A 22,534-nucleotide genomic window follows, 5' to 3' on the forward strand; every position below is an offset into this window, starting at 1 on the left:
TCCAGCTTGTTCCTTATTCTGAACACAAACAGAAGCAGTTTCATTATTAGTTTCTTATCCTTCTACATGAAACTAGTAGTTTATGTGAAAATGTTATGTTTATGTAATTATTGTTCTAATTTATGTAAGTACTTGTACTTTCTTATAATTTAAATTTGTGCCGTTTTACTCTTTTCTATGTGCTGTATTTTGAAATACTTCGTTAACCGGATGCACCACGTACTGTTACAGCCTATTCGGGTTTACTTTGACGGGCAGTACCGGAAGCTTCAGCGATTGTTATTCAGTGCAGTTTAACGCCACTAATGAGCGCAGAACGGAGTGTGTGCTCCCAGAGCTCCCAGTCCGACTGAGAGCCGTTCCGAACTTAACTGTATTATCTGTGGAGCTAAAGGTGCAGAGACCTCGGAGAGCGGGACCAGGAACCGGTCGGATCAGAGGTGAGATATTTCTAATGTTTATCTCAGACCAGAGTCGAGCAGGAGTCCAGCTGTTTGCCCTCCACGGCCCCCACACGGTGTCAGTGAGGATTCGGTCTGGTTTCCGGTTCTGGGCTCCCTATTCACTTTTGGCTCCGGGGTTTAGATTCTCAATCTACCTCCTGAATCTGGTTCCAGTGTTAAGATCTCTGCAAGTCAAAGTGAATTCAATGGCGTAATTTTACAGGTTAGGGTTAGGATCTCAGCAAGATCCAGTTCCAGTGTGATAATTCTATATTTCAAGTGTTTACCTACAAACAAACGTGGGAAAATCCAGGAGAATTATTTCTTTTTTTTTTATATCACTCGCTCACAGCGCTCATAGGGAGGAGCGGTATGCACTGGTCTGTGATGCTTGGTACTGGTCTGCTGTGGCATGTGATGGTCTGTGACGCTTGGTACTGGTCTGCTGTGGCATGTGATGGTCTGTGATGCTTGGTATTGGTCTGCTTTGGCATGTGATGGTCTGTGATGCTTGGTACTGGTCTGCTGTGGCATGTGATGGTCTGTGACGCTTGGTACTGGTCTGCTGTGGCATGTGATGGTCTGTGACGCTTGGTACTGTCCTTCAGACTGTCCTTAGGGGAATCAGGCTTTGCTTCAGTTTTGACATCACTCATGGTGAAGCCAGCTGATTTCAGCTGTGTGTGTGTGTGTTTGTGTGTGTGTGTGTGTGTGTGTGTGTGTGTGTGTGTGTGTGTGTGTGTGTGTGTGTGTGTGTGTGTGTGTGTGTGTGTGCGCTTGAAAACATTAGCAGGAAGTCAAGGCTCAGACAGACATGATTTAAGGAGAAAACCTAGGCTCCAGCTTGGTGGCAGTCAGACCTCATCTATTTCGCTGCTTACATAAACAGATTATCAGAAGATATGTTTTAATAATTGACCGCATCTGTCTGGACATTTGTGCTAAAGATACTAGAACGCACCATAGATGCAGCTTCGGTGTCTGCCTTTACTCCTAGTGTTCGTAGTCTGACTGTGTGTGCAGCTCCAGTCACATCTCTACAACAATCCACCTTCTGTTTTCCACAATAGAGCTTCACTGTTATTTCATTGCCCCCCATAAGAGGTGAAGAATGAATGTTACCCCCACCCCCTGGTGCTGCTGGTCAAACTAAGAGAGAGCTTTGTTTGGGAGGTGTTGGTGCTTCGATTGACAGGCATCTCACCCTATCACTGTTTTATCCCACTTCCTGTGTGTGACCTCACTGGGCTTTCGGCAAGGTTGCAAATCCTTCAAAGACTGACTGATGACTGACTGAATTGTGTTTTGTTGTGCTGCAGAGCCACAAAGCTGAGATCAGCAGTATGGGTTTCACGCACACTTACCTGTGGGTCTGATGAAAAGGGGAGGGTTTTGTATTCAGGCAGCTGGTGGTACTGGATGCTGGCAGGGCAGAGCAGGTTCTATTGGCTGTTGATGCAGGATGATTCTGGCAGCAGAGTTTATCTTAGGAGTGTCCTCTGCTCCTTCTTTATATACAGCATTGACCAGCTTCCTGTTTGCTGAAACCCAAAATGTTGTTGTCACCTCGTTTCACTGGTGCTAAACTAAGGTGAACAAACACTGGAGGGCAAGATGTGCACCCACGCCTTTGATAGCTGAAAACCCTCATGGTTCTGTCTAACAGCAGTGACTAAAATGCTTTTCAGTCACATTTGTGGAGAGTCTGTACAACAAGCCTGTGATGAGTTAATCGTTAACCACATTAACAACATCACTTCTTCAGAATGTTACCCAGCAGAACCACAATGAAGATCGCCGGAGTGCATCAGTGGGGACCTGATCTTAAAGTAGAACCAGAACCTGAACTGGAAGCTGCTGATCCAGCAGCGCTGAGAGAGAGAAGCATCTGGAGCTGTGATGGAGCTGATCATTAAGAGCTTTGGAAGTTTGAATTCTCTCCTAGATTTTCCAGGGCAGAGAAGCTGATGGAGGAGAGATGTGATCTCTGTTCTTGAGTTCCAGTCACACACTGGCTATAGCTTTTAAAAAGTCACTGGACAAACTGTGAGTAGGGAGGTACAGTAGTTCAGCCTGGAGGTAACTGGAGTCATTGTTCAGCATGACTCTGACAGGAGGCTCCTGGTTTAGTGATGTTCTTCAGATAGAAGTAGGTGGTTCTGGAGATTTCTATAATATATTATGTAAAAGAGAGATGTTGGTCAAAGATGACACCAAGGATCCTCAGTAGAACCTGATGCTAGCATGTGATCCAGAGGAACCATCTGATTAGATAACATGTCTCTGAGGCCACTGGGCCCAAACAGAGAAACAGGCCTTTATGTTTTGGGTCAGACCAGAGCAGGAAGGACTCGTACAGTGTCTAAATTGACATGCAGAGTTTCTGTTTGGAGCTCAGGCTTTTAACAGGGATACAGTCCTGACACAGAACCAGCCAGAGCAGAGGTTTGAGTATGGCAGCTCACATTGTAGGAGCTGTAACACTATCACATTACTCCAGTTTTGCAGCAACTTCACTGGGTCCCTGTCACTTACTGTATTTATTATAAAATACTGCTACTTACATATAAGGTCATACAATTCATAACCTCACCCCTGCTTACCTTTCTGACCACCTTCATATTACCATACCTTCCTGTACCCCATCATGATCTCTTCATACCTGCTGTGCGACTCAGGACTACTGGGGGCAGAGCCTTCAGTTACTCTGCTTCGCAACTATGGAACTACCTTCCACCTGACCTCCGTAATCTCACTTCAATCTCTCACTTTAAACCACAACTTAAAACATATCTGTTTAGGCTCTCTTATTTTTCATGATTAAAGCTGTTTTTATGCTTTTATGCTGATGTTGTGACAGATGCCACTGTGTGCCACTGTATTTTATTGTATTTATTTTATGTCTGTTTTAAGTTTTTAACATGCACAGTGACCTTGAGTGAAAGGAGCCTATAAATAAAATGTATTATTACTATAGTAGTAGTAGTAGTAGTAGTAGCAGTAGTAGTAGTAGTAGTAGTAGTAGTAAAATTGGCTTCAGCAAGACTTTTTCAGTGACTCCCCACTGCTTATTTTTTTTCTAGTGCTTCTGAGTTTGGTTTAGGTGGTGGGTTTCCACCGCCCATAACCCAGCGATTTGCACTCGTCCGTGTGATGTCTGTGACAGCAGGCATTGACTCCAGCTTGTTCCTTATTCTGAACACAAACAGAAGCAGTTTCATTATTAGTTTCTTATCCTTCTACATGAAACTAGTAGTTTATGTGAAAATGTTATGTTTATGTAATTATTGTTCTAATTTATGTAAGTACTTGTACTTTCTTATAATTTAAATTTGTGCCGTTTTACTCTTTTCTATGTGCTGTATTTTGAAATACTTCGTTAACCGGATGCACCACGTACTGTTACAGCCTATTCGGGTTTACTTTGACGGGCAGTACCGGAAGCTTCAGCGATTGTTATTCAGTGCAGTTTAACGCCACTAATGAGCGCAGAACGGAGTGTGTGCTCCCAGAGCTCCCAGTCCGACTGAGAGCCGTTCCGAACTTAACTGTATTATCTGTGGAGCTAAAGGTGCAGAGACCTCGGAGAGCGGGGACCAGGAACCGGTCGGATCAGAGGTGAGATATTTCTAATGTTTATCTCAGACCAGAGTCGAGCAGGAGTCCAGCTGTTTGCCCTCCACGGCCCCCACACGGTGTCAGTGAGGATTCGGTCTGGTTTCCGGTTCTGGGCTCCCTATTCACTTTTGGCTCCGGGGTTTAGATTCTCAATCTACCTCCTGAATCTGGTTCCAGTGTTAAGATCTCTGCAAGTCAAAGTGAATTCAATGGCGTAATTTTACAGGTTAGGGTTAGGATCTCAGCAAGATCCAGTTCCAGTGTGATAATTCTATATTTCAAGTGTTTACCTACAAACAAACGTGGGAAAATCCAGGAGAATTATTTCTTTTTTTTTTATATCACTCGCTCACAGCGCTCATAGGGAGGAGCGGTATGCACTGGTCTGTGATGCTTGGTACTGGTCTGCTGTGGCATGTGATGGTCTGTGACGCTTGGTACTGGTCTGCTGTGGCATGTGATGGTCTGTGATGCTTGGTATTGGTCTGCTTTGGCATGTGATGGTCTGTGATGCTTGGTACTGGTCTGCTGTGGCATGTGATGGTCTGTGACGCTTGGTACTGGTCTGCTGTGGCATGTGATGGTCTGTGACGCTTGGTACTGTCCTTCAGACTGTCCTTAGGGGAATCAGGCTTTGCTTCAGTTTTGACATCACTCATGGTGAAGCCAGCTGATTTCAGCTGTGTGTGTGTGTGTTTGTGTGTGTGTGTGTGTGTGTGTGTGTGTGTGTGTGTGTGTGTGTGTGTGTGTGTGTGTGTGTGTGTGTGTGTGTGTGTGTGTGTGTGTGTGCGCTTGAAAACATTAGCAGGAAGTCAAGGCTCAGACAGACATGATTTAAGGAGAAAACCTAGGCTCCAGCTTGGTGGCAGTCAGACCTCATCTATTTCGCTGCTTACATAAACAGATTATCAGAAGATATGTTTTAATAATTGACCGCATCTGTCTGGACATTTGTGCTAAAGATACTAGAACGCACCATAGATGCAGCTTCGGTGTCTGCCTTTACTCCTAGTGTTCGTAGTCTGACTGTGTGTGCAGCTCCAGTCACATCTCTACAACAATCCACCTTCTGTTTTCCACAATAGAGCTTCACTGTTATTTCATTGCCCCCCATAAGAGGTGAAGAATGAATGTTACCCCCACCCCCTGGTGCTGCTGGTCAAACTAAGAGAGAGCTTTGTTTGGGAGGTGTTGGTGCTTCGATTGACAGGCATCTCACCCTATCACTGTTTTATCCCACTTCCTGTGTGTGACCTCACTGGGCTTTCGGCAAGGTTGCAAATCCTTCAAAGACTGACTGATGACTGACTGAATTGTGTTTTGTTGTGCTGCAGAGCCACAAAGCTGAGATCAGCAGTATGGGTTTCACGCACACTTACCTGTGGGTCTGATGAAAAGGGGAGGGTTTTGTATTCAGGCAGCTGGTGGTACTGGATGCTGGCAGGGCAGAGCAGGTTCTATTGGCTGTTGATGCAGGATGATTCTGGCAGCAGAGTTTATCTTAGGAGTGTCCTCTGCTCCTTCTTTATATACAGCATTGACCAGCTTCCTGTTTGCTGAAACCCAAAATGTTGTTGTCACCTCGTTTCACTGGTGCTAAACTAAGGTGAACAAACACTGGAGGGCAAGATGTGCACCCACGCCTTTGATAGCTGAAAACCCTCATGGTTCTGTCTAACAGCAGTGACTAAAATGCTTTTCAGTCACATTTGTGGAGAGTCTGTACAACAAGCCTGTGATGAGTTAATCGTTAACCACATTAACAACATCACTTCTTCAGAATGTTACCCAGCAGAACCACAATGAAGATCGCCGGAGTGCATCAGTGGGGACCTGATCTTAAAGTAGAACCAGAACCTGAACTGGAAGCTGCTGATCCAGCAGCGCTGAGAGAGAGAAGCATCTGGAGCTGTGATGGAGCTGATCATTAAGAGCTTTGGAAGTTTGAATTCTCTCCTAGATTTTCCAGGGCAGAGAAGCTGATGGAGGAGAGATGTGATCTCTGTTCTTGAGTTCCAGTCACACACTGGCTATAGCTTTTAAAAAGTCACTGGACAAACTGTGAGTAGGGAGGTACAGTAGTTCAGCCTGGAGGTAACTGGAGTCATTGTTCAGCATGACTCTGACAGGAGGCTCCTGGTTTAGTGATGTTCTTCAGATAGAAGTAGGTGGTTCTGGAGATTTCTATAATATATTATGTAAAAGAGAGATGTTGGTCAAAGATGACACCAAGGATCCTCAGTAGAACCTGATGCTAGCATGTGATCCAGAGGAACCATCTGATTAGATAACATGTCTCTGAGGCCACTGGGCCCAAACAGAGAAACAGGCCTTTATGTTTTGGGTCAGACCAGAGCAGGAAGGACTCGTACAGTGTCTAAATTGACATGCAGAGTTTCTGTTTGGAGCTCAGGCTTTTAACAGGGATACAGTCCTGACACAGAACCAGCCAGAGCAGAGGTTTGAGTATGGCAGCTCACATTGTAGGAGCTGTAACACTATCACATTACTCCAGTTTTGCAGCAACTTCACTGGGTCCCTGTCACTTACTGTATTTATTATAAAATACTGCTACTTACATATAAGGTCATACAATTCATAACCTCACCCCTGCTTACCTTTCTGACCACCTTCATATTACCATACCTTCCTGTACCCCATCATGATCTCTTCATACCTGCTGTGCGACTCAGGACTACTGGGGGCAGAGCCTTCAGTTACTCTGCTTCGCAACTATGGAACTACCTTCCACCTGACCTCCGTAATCTCACTTCAATCTCTCACTTTAAACCACAACTTAAAACATATCTGTTTAGGCTCTCTTATTTTTCATGATTAACGCTGTTTTTATGCTTTTATGCTGACGTTTTGACAGATGCCACTGTGTGTGTTTTTAGCTTTTCTGTTGTTATCCAGCTAGCTCTTATTGGGTTTTAATATTTGTATTATATTGTATTTATTTTATGCCTGTTTTAAGTTTTTAACATGTACAGTGACCTTGAGTGCCTTGAAAGGAGCCTATAAATAAAATGTATTATTACTATTATTATTATTATTATTATTATTATTATTATTATTATTAGTAGTAGTAGTAGTAGTAGTAGTAGTAGTAGTAGTAAAATTGGCTTCAGCTGAGACTTTTTCAGTGTAGCTCTCATTCTAGTGGTCTCTGGAATCAAACACATGTCCAAGGTTAGTGTTTCCTATGTAAATCCAGAGGATGCCAGCTGATCTCAGAACAGAAGCTGGTTTGAAGCAGCTGGAATCTGAAAGAGGAAAAAGGTCGACAAGAGGAAGCTGCAGTGAGTCACTTCCTCCTCAGCCTTTGTCTTCACAGAAGCTGCTTAACGGTTGTATTTTTACTTCTCTTCCTGCTGTTGCTGTAAAACGTTTTTATATCTGAGGAAATTTGACTCATGACAGTCAAATAGAAGAAAATCCTGCTGCTTTGCACGAAACATGTTATCATGTTAAATCATAACATAACATAACATATCATGTTAAAGACCAACGTTAACGCCTTAGCTTCCATTACACATTCATGTTATGAGCAGTGTCTGATGTAAAGCCAACACATAAAGGAAATCACACAGTCAAATCAGAAACCATGGCACATTCCAGCCCTCCCCAGCTTAGGACCATGAGCCCGGCTCAGCTGCAGCCACTCCCTGCATCCTGTGTTGGTCTTTGTTCACTTTGTGTCTCAGTGAGAACCTGCAGTTGCTTCATCACAAAAAGCTGAATGTGAGTCTTTTTTCTGTTTTTGGGGTGAGGCAGTGGCGGTTTGTTCTGTTTATACCACTGAGGTGGGATACTCTGACATTTAGAGGAAAACCTGCAGAAACGACAGGCAGCTTCTGCAGATTCTTTGATTCTTGTTGATCAATTTATCGAATCAGGGAAACACACTTAAACTAGCATCTAAATAAGTAAATGCATCTGTAGCCCTGCGACAATCTCAACGACATGTACTCACATTATACCATTTTGACTTAATAAACAACCACATTAAAGCCACTGATCATCAAACACAATAATCATAACCATCGTTACCTCAAAGGCCTTTTTCAAGGCCTGTTGATGTTTATTCTTTTTATGTAAAGTGCATTTACTAAACAACATTTTACTGAACACACCAGAGGACCCTGAACACACCAGAGGACCCTGAACACACCAGAGGACCCTGAACACACCAGAGGACCCTGAACAGGCCTGAGGGCCATAAATATACCTTGTTTATGTTAAACCTGCTTTATTCTGTCTCCTCTCCTTCAGATGGACACCATCTGTCTGTTCCAGCTGTAGGTCAGCTATGGCCATTCTGTTTCCTGGATTTGGAGGAGACAAAGCCAGATATAGACTTCATGTTGGTCGTCGTAATGGCCTCGATGGACGGAAGCACGCCAACTGAAACACTTCTGTCTGTCATCCACCTGGAGAGGTGTGTGTGTGTGTGTGTGTGTGTGTGTGTGTGTGTGTGTGTGTGTGTGTGTGTGTGTGTGTGTGTGTGTGTGTGTGTGTGTGTGTGTGTGTGTGTGTGTGTGTGTGTGTGTGTGTGTGTTAAAAAAGCTTTGAATTGTTCAACAGTTTCAAATCAAAATAACAAATCAATAAGAAGCAAATCTAGTTCATACTCGAAACATCAACATGAATTGGATGATGATCACTGACTTTAGTACTGTTTTTTATTGTAGATATCTGGACACATTCCATCAAGCTGGTCTCCTATTGGCCAGAGACTTTACACACCTGGACCATGACGCCTTGGTCAGTCTCGGAATAACTGCCACCGGACACAGGAAGCGAATCCTACGCTTGGTCAGTCACGTCCAGTGGACAGAAGCTCAAAGAGCCAATCAGAAGGCGGCTTTCCCACGTGACCGCTGTCAATCTGTGACAGAGGTTTGCTCCTCAGACCAAGGGCGCCACGCAGTGTTAGTCCATCAGTCCACCGGACCCGTCGGCTTTGAGGCATTTAGGAAAGGTTCAGCCCCAAACCTTGACACTATGCTTACAAACTCTGAATCCATTAGCAGCAGAGCTGTGCTTAAGCCAGTGCCCAAACCCAGGACAGTCTTCAATCGTCGCAGGACTGCACCCATCCACTTTTGCCCCACACCAGACCCTGCACCACCCCCACTGAGGAGACTTTCTCAGGAATCCATCTGTTTTCCAGTGTTAGAAGCTCTGACTTATGGGGACATGCCCGACAACAGGTGCACTACCAGCCAAAGACCAAGCCGGGCCGACAGGATGAGACCCAGTCGTAGTCTGTCTCTGTCAGATACAGGCGCATTGCTTCCACTGGTCCCCCCTAGACAAAATCGTGGGGCCCTCAGTTTCAGCTTCTCTGGATCCCAAGCACCGCCTATGTCTTTTTCCTCACCTGTATGGATGGACCAGAACCAGACTTCCCCTGATAATTTTGAGGAGAGCAAGCTCCCTGGATCCTCACCCTCCAGCTCACCTATAGGTAATGGCGGGATAGAGATGGTTTCCAACGAGATCTATTGGGGGTCTACACTCAGATCCACTGCCCTCTCTGGAGACAGGAGTTACAGCAGCCAGCAGTCACTTCCTCCAACTCCACCCAGGCAAATTCCTGACAGGGACCCTGAGAGGAACAGGTACTTTAGGTCAAGTTCACTGATTACCCCAGACTTGAGTTTACATAAGGAAACTTGCATTACCTCATCAGCCTGAAAATGATCCAGCTCCTAAAAAACATGTTTGGAACCAGATTAGTAGTAATAGTGAAAAGAAATCACATTTCTGTGCCTGCTTAAGATCAAGAGCTGGTACCAGTACCAGACTCCCTGCATCCTGTTCTTTCTAACAGATACCCTGTTTGTGGGGTTGTGCTTTCAGTGGCAGCACTTTAAGTAACAACTCGTCTTTATCAGCCAGAGGTAAGACACCTTCTTTTCTCTGGCAGTGCTGAAGCTAACTAGTAACTAGTGTTGTTCAAGGTCACATGTCTCTTCACAGCTTCAACTGACGACCCAGATGAGGAAATCAGCCCGTACTGTGAAACTGTTTTCCACAACAGAAGGAATCCATCTCTTTGTCAGGTGAGAATGAATGGCTCCTCATGTTTTCACTGTTTCCTTTCTTTGTTCTGCGTTTAGGCAAAAAACAATGAGCAGTAAATTCCTCTTTAAGTAATATCCATTCCTGAAAACTGGGATCAGTCAGAGTGCATAGGAAACAGCTGATCAATCTACAGCGACTGAGATCAGAACCAGATCAGACTTTGGGTGTGTTGATTTTGGGTTAAAGAAGTTAAAGGATGTCTGGTCTTCAATAAACACACTGGTACCATTTTTTATGCAGAGTGAAAGAAATAAACTGGAGAAAGGAGAGTTGAGGAAAGGCGTCAACAGACCGGCAGAGGATCATGGGTAAGATGCAACAAGCGTTTGTGGTGAAAACAGAAAGGACAACCAAATGAATGAAAGTGGCTTATGTTTGTTAAGGAGTCCAAAGTTCTTCTGGACCAAGCGTCTGTCTCAGGCTCTTCTTCCCGGAGACTCTCAGGCTTACAGCACCGTCGGAGAATCTCCACCGCCCCTTCACTGCCTGTTCCTCCCCAGTCACACCTTCCCCCCAGAGGCAGACGAGGACCTGACCATCTCCCCCTACGCCAGCTACACCTCCTTGACTGAGAGAGCCCCACCCATCATTAGCGGCTGGCTGGACAAGCTGTCTCCGCAGGGGTGCGTTTGATTCAGTAGTGATTAGGTTCTAGGAGGTACCAGCTCAGCCCATGTTCTTACCTCTGTGTTTTGTGTTAGGGGCCAGAGGTCAGCGCTGGTGGTCCTTCTGTATCTCCCCCTCTATGCTCCTGCCTGTGTCTCCTTCTTCCTGAAAGGCTGCCTCAGCCTCATCACCTTCCTCTACTCCTCCTCTACATGCTTTGCTTCCTCTTCATCCTTTGTTCGGTGTGTTGTCATCTTCCAGTTTTCCTTTCCTTTTCTCTTCTTAGTCATGGTTGGGTCAGCCTTCCTGTGGATCAGTAATGGAGCATTCATGTGTTTGATCGTTTTCTGTTTTTACTTTTCAGGAACTATGTTTTCCAGAAACGTTATGTGAAGTTCGATGGTAAAAATGTGATGTATTTTGGCAGTGAAAAGGTAAGACCTCCTCTAATCCTCTAATGTCCTGATACAGACATTTTGAATCCATTCATTAATTTAACCGCAGTGTTAACAACATCACAGACTCCGATCCAAGCTCCGTCAGTTCTAAGCTATTCACATATTATTGCTGCTGTGAGTAAGTTTGTGCAAATGCTGCTTGTTGAGATTTATCACCACCAAACAACACTCAAATTATTGTAAACTGTGAGCAAAGACAAGATCAATAAACTGAAGAGTCTGCAACAGCGGGTTGGAAGTATGTTCCAAATTCGCATCTGTTGACTGAAAGAAGAGCAATGCTGTAACTGTGTGTCCTAACATTGATGATAAAGAATCTAACTACTGACTGGTAAATTACAGTTTAATCAAACACTTGAAATTAAAACGTGAGGAAGTCCAGACTTTCAGCTTTAATTCATGTTCACTTTTTGTCTACAGTCCTGTAGGTTTGCACTGTTCGTCCTTCACGTGTTGGATGACAGATGCGTCTCACCATTGTCAGACTTGTTTCCTGCTCAATGTTTCAGGATGTCTACCCTAAGGGAGTGATCCCACTGGCTGCGATCCAGATGGCTCGAGCAGCTAAAGACACTAAGTTTGAGGTCATGACAAGTCACAGGACCTTTGTGTTCAGAGCTGAAAATGAAGGTAAAAACGTGCTTTACTAACTCTACCGAGTGGGAGCTGGAACCCCTTTTAAAATCTAACATAGTAGTACACAACCCAAACAGATGATGGTTCCCTGTGTGGCTGTGTTTCAGCACTGCGGCACCGCTGGGTCTCCACACTGCAGCAGCACGTTGGAGATCAGCTGTTGTTTGGTGGGAGGCGTTTTGGACCTGGAGCCCACTGTCAGAAGCACGGGCTCCTGGAGCTGAAGGGAACCAAGTCTAAGGTCTACGCTGCCATCAATACGGATCAGGTTTGGCTCTACAAGAGCGAACAGGTGAGCGATGTCCATTCAGCGGCCGCTGGTCATTGTTTTGCTTTCAAAGTTCAAAGTGATTCTAATGAAACATGTTCAGTTGTTTGGCCCTAATCATACTACAGGGCTATTGCTTTGTTGCTTTCTATCTTTTTTCAGATGTTTACTAGAACAGGTTGAAATGATCTTTTGGATTTGGAGGACGACTGAATTAACCTGCAACGCTCTTAATGACTAAAGTAAAGCTTTTTCAGTATCTGACAGTGTAATTGTGTGTGTGCAGTGTTTTCGTACTGGCATCGGGATCACTGTGATTGAAGCTCGAGGAGCAACCATCAGAGATGGAAAACACAAAAGCTTTGACCTCATCACCCCATATAAAACCTTCAGGTACCAGCAGTTGCTGCACAGTCAGCTTCATGTGGAGCAGATGCTGGTTTTCCTCACATCATTCTTCATAATACAGATTTTCCTGAAGAACAGTTCAGCTACAACCAAAGAAGCTTAGTGTCTCTTAACATTGAGAGTGATGGCAGGTCGAGGCAGCTGGACGTCCAAACATTTGACATCCGGCTCTACAGTCTTTTCTGGGGCAGATGCCAATCTCTAGTTGTCTTGTCTATAATTTACAGGTGTGAAGTGTCTGAGCATTCTTAGTGTGTTACTGGAGCCAGCCGAAGCTTCTTACAGCTAAGTCAGGGGCAGAGAGAATGTTTAAAATGTTCTGTAAATGTTAACACCTCAAGCCTCTGTCGCACAGCTTCACAGCAGACTCTGACCGAGAGAAGCGGGGATGGATGGAGGCCCTGCAAGAGTCCATTGCTGAGACTCTGTCGGATTACGAGGTGGCAGAAAAGATCTGGTCTAACCGGTCAAACAGGATGTGTGCTGACTGTAAAGCTCTGAACCCCGATTGGGCCTCCATCAACTTGTGTGTGGTGATCTGCAAAAACTGTGCAGGTAGGAATGTCTGAATTAGGATCAGCTGAGAAACGTCAAAGTTGATACACTAGAAAAAAAAGTGTCTGCAGTATGTATCTATTAACTTCTGCTTCTGGCATAAAACATGGAGAGGACAGTTGAGTTTGTCTGCTGGGATAAAAATGTCCAGTGAGCAGCACAAACGTGTTTACTGTATGTGCCCGTGTACCTGTGCAGACATGAATCACTGCAAGTAGAAACTGTCACTGTGCAGGGTCATTTGCATTTCCATCGTGTTCTAGAGGAAGAGAAAGTGAATTTGCCATAGTTCACATGTTAAGCAGTGACACCACGCCGCACTCCACATGCTGGATGGAACCGGTTTTTGGTTCTGAAGCCAATGTGAATAAATCTATATATAAATATATATAAAATGTGTGTGTGTGTGAGCAGGGCAACACAGAGGTCTGGGAACAATGGTCTCTAAAGTCCAGAGTCTGAAATTGGACACAAGCGTTTGGAGCAACGAGATCGTCCAGGTAAGACCAGTAGCCACAGTCATGGGTTGTTCCCCTCAGCTCATGCTTCAGGCTTCAGAGTGTGATTGGCAGTCATCAAACCCGGGTGGCCTCACTGTTCCATGGTTCTAAATCAGAACCTGTTCTGTGTTTCTTCGCTAGCTGTTCATCATGCTAGGTAACGATCGGGCTAACGAGTTCTGGGCGGCTCAACTGTCTGTGTCAGAGGAGCTGGACTGTAACGCGTCTCCTGAGCAGAGGAGGGAGTTCATCAGTCAGAAATACAGAGAGGGACGATTCCGCCAGACTCACCCGAGCTTCAGCAGCCAGGATGAGCTGCTCAAGGTCAGAACCCGTTTACAGGAACCTGTTAGAACAGACACATACTGTATTACCAACTCATGAAGGGAACCCTTTCCCAGAGTGCACTGTGGTGTCACCTGGGTGAAGTTGTGGCTGTGCTTCTAACCCGGGGCTCACTGCTCAAAGGAAACTCTGTTTCTCTTTTTAACAGGTTTTGTGTTTGGCCGTTTCTGAACAGACTCTTCTGAAAACTGTCACTCAGATTTTCTCTAAGGCCGAGCCGGCTCGGCTTGCTGAAGAGTCTAATGGCTGCCAACATGCTGCAGACCATGGCGCTGCCTCAGGTCGGGATTGTCTACTTTACTTTATTCTACTATATTTACCTATGGCAGTGTGGGCCAATGCTAGTTTACTATACTGAAACCACACAGGCTCTGGTCTGTTATTGTGAGCACAGACTGACGTTGGGTCCAGGTCCAGGTGGTGCAGGATTAGTTCAGATTCTCTGCATTACTTCTCTCTGCAGTCTCATGTCACACTCAGTGTCAAGTCTTCAGAATCTGCTTATTTCACAGTGACAGTGTTGTTTCTTTTCTCTGCTCTCCCATCAGATCCCAGCGTGTATGATGAGATCATGCAGCCTGTTCTTCACTCAGGTTTTCTCTACAAGTCTAGCCCAGTCCACAGAGGAACGCTGTCCAGAAAAACTCGAGAAGGTAGGAGACGCACTAGGAGGAATCTGTGACACAGCACCCAAACTTAAACTGGCCCATCAACTGGGAATCACTGGGCTCTACTCTTCTACCCAAAGACTTCAGAAAGCAGCACCAGAAGGACTCTGTCACGGAGGAATGGAGGCTTTGTTTTATGATATCTGCTCTGACATCACTGAGTTGAAAATGCTTTTGTTCTCATCAGAGATAAAAATGAGACATGCTGCTAATTGTTCTGTACGGAGACCATTCAGACCTTAGGCCCGCATGAGGAGCTGGGTCAACCAGGGGCTGGGTTCAGCAACTGTTATTCTTTAATGTTAACGTGAGACAAAAATAATTGTTGGTCTTGGTCGAAAGTCCATCGGTAACCTGAGAGGAATCGATGTGCAGAACCTGCTCTACTGTCTTTCAGACTTTCAGAAGTTCTGGTGTTCAGTGGAACAGTGCCTGCTGTTCTATGAGTCTGACCGCTCAGTTGATCCCTGCCTGGAGATTAACGTTAAAGACATCTTGTGTCTGGGAGTCAGTCGACCCGATTCATCCAATAGCAATGGCTTCATTGACAGGTTGTGTCACTGAAAACATAATTGTCTAAATGGACCCATCTTTGGCACCTAGTGATTAAGCATGTGTTGAACCTGTCCCCGTCCACCCAGGTTTCGCTACACCTTCGAGCTGTATCTGGCTTCAGAGAAGCTGATTCAGTTTGGGTTGGAAACAGCTGAAGCTCTGCACAACTGGACCAAAGCCATTGGGAAGGTCCGTTTAGAACCAGACAATTCCACCTGTTCTACAGAACCCAATACCTGCTTTACCCTCAGCTGACTTCATCCTCTGTTGTTGCTGTCAGGCTGCGACCCCCATCAGCTGCCACTGTTTGCTAACTCGTGAGTTCGAGCGTGTCGGGCTGCTCCGGTACCGAGCCATGCTAGACCCTCAACAGTGGAAGGAGGCATACTTTGTCCTGCAGAAATCCAACCTGTTCATATGTCCTCGAAACGACGGAGCCGCAGAAGACATCATCAACCTGAACCGCCTGCAGGAGCTGAGTCGGTCCTGGTCCTGATCCTGGTTCTGTGTGACTAAAGGATTGTAATTTAGATTTATCTGTGTGTGTGTTTGTGCTGAAGGTGTTACTTCAGAGAACGAGAACCATGAGAAGAAAGACACCCTGGTTCTGGTAGAGAGGGGAAGGTGAGAGGAGCCTACGTGGCCCGGTCTTTGTTTATGCTTCTCGTCATAATCTGGTTTCTGTCCTCATCAGGACCGTCCACCTACAGGGGATTGGCCGTACAGACTTTTCTCTGTGGTGCTCAGACATCCAGCGAGCAGCCGGTGGAAAGGGAAACACTTTGAGGGAGCAGCAGCTGAGCAGAAATGACATCCCCATCATCGTGGACAGCTGCATCGCGTTCATCACTCAGTACGGTGAGGACGATGGGCTCAGAGGCTCCAAGACCCAGTTTGGCTCTTTGTGTGTCAGGGAACAATATTGGTTCCTGCTTGCAGCTTTTCAGTAGACATGGCTTCATGGCTGCGCCCCAGTGCTTTCATTACTTGCCTTATTTCCAGAGTACATGTGCAGCATGTATGTACTACATGCTGTACATGTACTGCAGTAGATGTAGTCTGATCCAATAAACGGAAATAACAATGTGGAACTGCATTTAAGCTAAGCCTTTCATTTGGGTGCACATCTTAACAGAATGACGTTCTGAGCATGTTCTGTAGGTCTGGGCCATGAGGGGATTTACAGGAAGAATGGGGCCAAATCTAGGATCAAACTGTTGATGGAGGAGTTTCGTAAAGATGCTCGAATTGTTAAGCTGCGGATCGGAGACCATTTCATCGAAGACGTGACCGATGTGCTAAAGAGGTTCTTTAGAGAACTCGAAGACCCCATCTTCATGACAGACCTGCACCCACTGTGGCAGGAAGCTGCTAGTGAGTCCAATTTAAAAGTTGTAACAGAGTTTTGGCTGACAGCTTCAACCTTGTGCTGCTGCCTCCACTAAAACGCTGGAGACTTTGTGAAGCTCAAGTTTACACTTTATGTTCAGCAATAGAGGGGAATGTTGTTCTGCTCCTGAGGTACAGGTTGTACAGTACAGAGTTAGAAGATCTTTGATGGAGCCTCAGATCGGCTTTAGATGCAAATTGCTTCATTTGTGGTTTGTGGTTGATAAAAACAGAAGGACCAGTTTTCGTAAACAATAAGAAGTTGGCATAAACCTTTTGCATGTTTGAGTAAATTTTTATTGAAACATCTGACAGTTAAATAAATGGAATTTTCAGAGGTTCCCCAAAAAAGTCACCGCTTGGACTGTTACAAAGAAATCATCCGTAGTCTTCCTCGTGTCAACAGGACAACACTGGCTGCTCTCATCAGTCACCTCTACAGGTGAGTTCCAGATGACACTCTATGGGAGCGCCAGCAACTCTCTGGACTCATCCTGCTTCTCCTCCTCAGGGTCCAGAAGTGTGCCGACCTAAACCAGATGTGCACTAAAAACCTGTCACTGCTGTTCGCTCCCAGTCTGTTTCAGACTGATGGGAAAGGAGAACATGAGGTGAAAATCATGGAAGACTTGATAGACAACTACCTGTATGTTTTCAACGTGAGTATGGTCCAGAAGTAAGGTGGGTTTTGTTTCTAACTGGACACACTGACCGTGTGGTCATTTCAGATTGATGAGGAGCATCAGACTCAGATCGAGCTGGAAATCAGCCTCATCACTACCTGGAAAGACACACAGGTGGGTTCCTCTTTCTGAATGTAGCATCTTAATCTTAATCCTAATCAAAGACAGTTGGTGCTAACGAAGCGTTTGTGTGCAGCTTTCTCAGGCTGGTGACTTAATCATTGAAGTATATCTGGAGATGAAGATACCAGACTGCTGCATTACTCTCAAAGTACGACCTCGTTAATGCTGCTGATGCTCACTAATCACATAGACATGCTGCTTTTATTATAAAGGTGCTGTAATCAGTCCATGTTGTCACCCTGTGACCTCTGACCGTTGCAGGTGTCCCCCACCATGTGTGCTGAGGAGCTGACCAATCAGGTTCTGTACATGAAGAATGTCCCACCTGGAGACAAAGATGTGTGGATGACGTTTGAGGCCATTGAAGATGGACAGCTGGGTAAGAGAGCACTACGATGTTTGGACTCTTTCTCTGAAACACCAGGAGCTCTTCTGCTATCTGACATTTGTTTGATGTTTTTTCAGAGCGTCCATTGCATCCCAAAGACAGAGTTCTGGAGCAGGCTCTGCAGTGGTGCAAAATGGCTGACCCAAGCTCAGCCTACCTGGTTGTGAAGAGGGTTCCCAAAGGAGAAGGCATCAACATCCTAACCTGTAGGTCCAACCCAGCTTAATGTCAGTACTGGGACAGTTTCTCTGTCAGTCAGTTTTCACTGAAGAATTAAAGGGATACTTCACAGCTGAAAATGAAAAAAATTGGATATTTTATCAGCTAAAATGTGCAAAAATGTTTACCATTGATGGTCTAAGTTCAGAGAAAACAGGAAAGAGCGGCAGTATCGTGTGTGAAAATAGTCATATCCTACAACACTCAGAATGCACTGCAATCTGACAAATCTACAGTAACAAGCTGCTGCTGTACTCCTCCTTTACAGACTAACGTTAGGACATTGCTTTACATTTTTAACAAAAGGTTCTATTTTAACAGCGTGTATGTATAAAGACATCTTTTCTAAGTTGTTCAGCAGCTTTTTAGTTTGGATCAAAGCAGAAAGTTGAAAGACACAAATTTATCCTTTAGCCAAACCCTCTTCTTGTCTTCATCTGGTGTTAGTGGCTGGCAAAACCAGACAGTTGTTCCTTCAAAGAGTCTCTGATGATACACAATAATGGCACTCCAGCACAAAATACGCCAAGCATCAATTCAAACCAGTACTCAAACTTCACAGCACAAGGTAAAATAGTAAAAGGTCCAATATATTTACACTTATTCAGGGCTTACTGCTCTGTCCTGGCTCCAGATCCCACACACAGAAGTAAAACAACTAACACATCAAAAATCTTTTAAATGGCCAGGGGGTCGAAAAACTCCATCGACACAGACTGTTGACTTTGGACTTCTGACAGAGGCTGGTTTTGAGTAACAGGCAATGAATAAGGGCTCAAACTATTGTGATGCTCCACCTGAGCTCTCTCTTCAGCATTAAAAGGATTTACAATCCTGTAAATCAGCCCTGGTTCATCACATGAATCCATGAATCCTGTACCCTCTTGTACGGGCCCTTCCAACGAGGCTCTCAACTGGGTTGCTCAAAAGGCTAGTGATGCAAAGCATCATTGTGATACAGTTTTTGACGCTCATGAGCCACAACACATGCTTAAGGTGGTGAAAAGATTTGTGACAAGCAGTGGACCATTCAAAGGGCACATTTTTATCAATCAAACGGCTCAGCGGAGCAGCAATGTTTGAAAGTCCTTAACAAACTGTAGTAAAATTACAGTCCCACAAAAGCTCTCCCCTTGAAGAACTGGGACTATTTAGCCGGGAAAATAACAATTACTGTTTCCTGCTCGTGCGTCACTTCCTAGACACTGGTGCTGCAGAAGAACATTAGATTCTCAAACCCTAAAAAAACTCAAATTAAAGAATACACTGCCAATTGGGTAGAACACTTCCCGCCTGACATGAATACACGGCACGTATACTTATATAACAATTTCTCAGTTAGCATCTGGAGGCAGAAGAAACACTCACTCTTCGCAAGAGAAAAAAACCTACAGTTCTAAGTACCTTCACTTCTACCTGGCGCACTTTTGCATCTTTACCAGGGAAAGTCTGTGTAATGAGTACAAGAGGCCATTCATTTCTAGGCACTTGAATGTCTTTAAGCAGAACAACACTCCCGGGTTGAACATGTGGAAGAGTAGACTGCCATTTCTTCCGTACCTGCAACATCGGGAGGAACTGTTTCTTCCAGCGATCCCAGAAAGTGTTGGGCAAGTGCTGAACTTGTCGCCACTGAGACTTGTAGAGGTCCTTGACTCTAACGTTTTCAGCAGGGGCAGACAGAATGCTCACCATCTGTGTCAAAAGAGCTGCTGGTGTCAGTATGAATGAAAGTCTTCAGGATCCGTTGTCACAGGAATGAGCGGTCTAGCGTTTATGATCGCTGCAGCCTCAGCTATAAAGATAACCAGGACCTCGTGTGTGAGCTTATCTTTCAATTGGAGGAACATTGGGTCCAGAATCCTCCGTGTTAGTCCTATCATTCTTTCCCAGACTCCGCCTTGGTGAGACGCATGAGGGGTGTTGAGGCTCCACATACAGCTGTGGTTCGTCAGATAAGACTTCACATCAGAGTTGTCCATGTATGAAGGTATCTTTAACTCTTTGCCAGGAAGGAAACATGCCAGGGCCAAACGTGTCTAGGCCAACATTCGTGAAGGGAAGGAGCAATGACAAACGATCAGGGGGGAAATCACACATTTTTTGTACGTTGAGTGGGGCTCTGAGTTTCCTTCAGGTTACGCATTTGTAGATGATGCTACTAACTCTTTTTTTCCCAACAACCATCCAGTATCCAGCTGAGCGGACAGCTCCTTCCATGAAGTGATGACATTGATGATGGACTTGTTCATTATGATGTCAGATGAGCAGGGTCGCAATGTGATGTTTGCCGGGGATAATCAGGGGAGTCTTTTCACTTAGTGTCATGGTTGAGTGCTGGAGGCGTCCTCCCACTCTCAGCAGACCATGTGGGTTGAAGAAAAGATCTAGGTTCCTGAGGGGGCTTGTTTTTGGCAGCCTCTCTCTCTTTTCAATACATTCCCTTTCTTGTTTTTAGATTTCCTGTTGAACTGTTCGAATAATTATGGTTGTTGCTTAGCCATATTCCTGTGTGCTTGCCTGTACAGTAGTGCCACCCTTTGCAACTGCTGTTCACTCTTTCCGTCTCTATGTGATGATGAGCTATACTGTATGGACAAGCCGAGTCAGTGCTCAACACAGCGACTTCCACGTCGAGAACTTGGGGAAACATTGTGATCCTAAGTGCCTACAGGATGTTTTAGTGCTGAAGGTAGAGACTACGGGTCGAATATCAGGGTCTACGTTTTGATCAAAGGGCTGTTCGGTCTTTGTACAACCGGAGCAGGAGCTTGGTTCGCATTGCCAGAAATAAGTCAGACCTGTTCCCGGTGCATGTTGGACTTCGGCAGGGCTGCCCTTTGTCACGGGTTCTGTTCATTATTTTTATGGACAGAATTTCTAGGCGCAGCCAGGGGCCGGAGGGGGTCTGGTTTGGGGACCACAGGATAGCATCTCTGCTTTTTGCAGATGATGTTGTCCTGTTGGCTTCATCAGGCCAGGACCTCCAGCGTGCGCTGGGGCGGTTTGCAGCTGAGTGTGAAGCGGCTGGGATGAGAATCAGTTCCTCCAAATCTGAGGCCATGGTTCTCGACCGGAAAAAGGTGGTTTGCTCTCTCCAGGTTGGAGGAGAGTTCCTGCCTCAAGTGGAGGAGTTCAAGTATCTTGGGGTCTTGTTCACGAGTGAGGGAAGGAAGGAGCGTGAGTTTGACAGATGGATCGGTGCGGCGGCTGCAGTAATGCGGTCGGTGTATTGGTCCGTCGTGGTGAAGAGGGTGCTGAGCCGAAAGGCAAAGCTCTCAATTTACCGGTCAATCTACGTTCCTACCCTCACCTATGGTCATGAGCTTTGGGTCATGACCGAAAGGGCAAGGTCACGGATACAAGCGGCTGAAATGAGCTTCCTCCGCAGGGTGGCTGGGCGCTCCCTTAGAGATAAGGTGAGGAGCTCTGTCACCCGGGAGGAGCTCGGAGTAGAGTCGCTGCTCCTCCACATCGAGAGGAGCCAGTTGAGGTGGCTCGGGCATCTAGTTCGGATGCCTCCTGGACGCCTCCCAGCTTGATGACCTCCGAATGTTTCACAGGTGAATCCGGTACCTGCCTCTAAAAATAAACACAAAAACAAATTACTGACAAGTTTATAAACACACTTGGACCCTCATGGCAGGTCAATTAGATGCATTATATCAAACAACACAGGTATCATTATTCATACAATGATTAACCTGACTATCATAAACCATTTTTACTAAACATCAGTCTTAGGGTTCCCCATTTCCCCCTCTGATACTTTAACACAGTGGTTCAGATGATACCAGGTGGGAGAGCCTTTAACTTGAACTGCTCTCGAGGTCGTCTTGACCAACATGTTGGGACCTTCATGTCGGGCATGGTCCCACGTTCTCCTAAAACCCCTTGATATACACCGGATCCCCAGGTTTCAACTTCAGCTCCAGCTCGTCCTTTGCCTAGGACGTCTCCTTTTGCCTAGGCTCTTCTTTCAGCTCCAACAGGTGATCCTCACACGCAGCAACAGTCAGTCTTGAAGGTCTGTGCTCCCACGTTGTTCCGCCTCCTATAGCTGTGTTGGTCCGCGCAGCCCCACAATATTAAGTGAGTGAGAAGTCTTGGTCTAGCTGGAATTGGATTAATTGGACTCTCCATCGGCTCCTTCGGCTCCAGTGGCTCTTCCATCATGGTTGTAATGGAAGCTGTGGCACTGCACCCTCTGCGTTGTCCTGGGAAGCTCATCTGATGCCTAGCCTCTCTGCTAGCCGACCCAGTTGGCCCAGCTCACTTGTGGTCCTCACACCGAGTCACTAGCTTCCAGATTAGCCAGGGCTCCAGCACACTTCTGCTGCACCATCCTCTGTCCCCCTCAGACTGGTGCTCCAGCTGGACCTGAGAGCTGATAGCTGAGAGGCAGAAAGATCTGCACCATAGTGCAGCATAAACCATCCTACAGAGCTAGGGTTAGGGTTAGACTGAATAGAACATATAGTTTGCTTTTGTCCCAGACCGTCGTGTAGAAATCAGGAAACCAGAGAATATAAAATAACCAATTGGTAGCAGGTCAGAAGATAGAAGACCCTCTTCTGAT

At 45.6% G+C, this 22,534-nt stretch overlaps 1 protein-coding gene across 3 annotated transcripts in view; it reads left to right on the top strand.

Annotated features, from left to right (window-relative positions):
- The first annotated feature begins 214 nt into the window (after positions 1 to 214).
- Positions 215 to 22,534, top strand: part of arap3 (ArfGAP with RhoGAP domain, ankyrin repeat and PH domain 3) — a 44,165-nt gene continuing 21,845 nt past the window's right edge. Inside the window, exons 1-29 of one of the 3 annotated variants that reach the window (XM_029164632.2) lie at positions 215 to 440; positions 8,337 to 8,502; positions 8,756 to 9,688; positions 9,930 to 9,970; positions 10,050 to 10,132; positions 10,395 to 10,462; positions 10,538 to 10,777; positions 10,856 to 11,002; positions 11,125 to 11,194; positions 11,728 to 11,848; positions 11,962 to 12,146; positions 12,409 to 12,515; positions 12,886 to 13,085; positions 13,500 to 13,585; positions 13,727 to 13,909; positions 14,079 to 14,211; positions 14,479 to 14,583; positions 14,996 to 15,149; positions 15,240 to 15,342; positions 15,434 to 15,632; positions 15,714 to 15,777; positions 15,848 to 16,011; positions 16,315 to 16,527; positions 16,879 to 16,984; positions 17,054 to 17,201; positions 17,271 to 17,339; positions 17,422 to 17,496; positions 17,610 to 17,727; positions 17,814 to 17,942. In XM_029164632.2, coding sequence (XP_029020465.1) covers positions 8,426 to 8,502; positions 8,756 to 9,688; positions 9,930 to 9,970; positions 10,050 to 10,132; positions 10,395 to 10,462; positions 10,538 to 10,777; positions 10,856 to 11,002; positions 11,125 to 11,194; positions 11,728 to 11,848; positions 11,962 to 12,146; positions 12,409 to 12,515; positions 12,886 to 13,085; positions 13,500 to 13,585; positions 13,727 to 13,909; positions 14,079 to 14,211; positions 14,479 to 14,583; positions 14,996 to 15,149; positions 15,240 to 15,342; positions 15,434 to 15,632; positions 15,714 to 15,777; positions 15,848 to 16,011; positions 16,315 to 16,527; positions 16,879 to 16,984; positions 17,054 to 17,201; positions 17,271 to 17,339; positions 17,422 to 17,496; positions 17,610 to 17,727; positions 17,814 to 17,942 — 4,321 coding nt within the window. In that variant the 5' untranslated portion in view covers positions 215 to 440; positions 8,337 to 8,425. Of the gene's footprint in view, positions 441 to 3,900; positions 4,062 to 8,336; positions 8,503 to 8,755; positions 9,689 to 9,929; positions 9,971 to 10,049; positions 10,133 to 10,394; positions 10,463 to 10,537; positions 10,778 to 10,855; positions 11,003 to 11,124; positions 11,195 to 11,727; positions 11,849 to 11,961; positions 12,147 to 12,408; positions 12,516 to 12,885; positions 13,086 to 13,499; positions 13,586 to 13,726; positions 13,910 to 14,078; positions 14,212 to 14,478; positions 14,584 to 14,995; positions 15,150 to 15,239; positions 15,343 to 15,433; positions 15,633 to 15,713; positions 15,778 to 15,847; positions 16,012 to 16,314; positions 16,528 to 16,878; positions 16,985 to 17,053; positions 17,202 to 17,270; positions 17,340 to 17,421; positions 17,497 to 17,609; positions 17,728 to 17,813; positions 17,943 to 22,534 lie in introns of those variants that run through there. The other 2 variants (XM_029164630.3, XM_029164631.3) reach the window with 2 other exon arrangements.

The sequence above is a fragment of the Betta splendens genome, chromosome 10 (assembly GCF_900634795.4).
Source record: "Betta splendens chromosome 10, fBetSpl5.4, whole genome shotgun sequence".
NCBI lineage: Eukaryota > Metazoa > Chordata > Actinopteri > Anabantiformes > Osphronemidae > Betta > Betta splendens.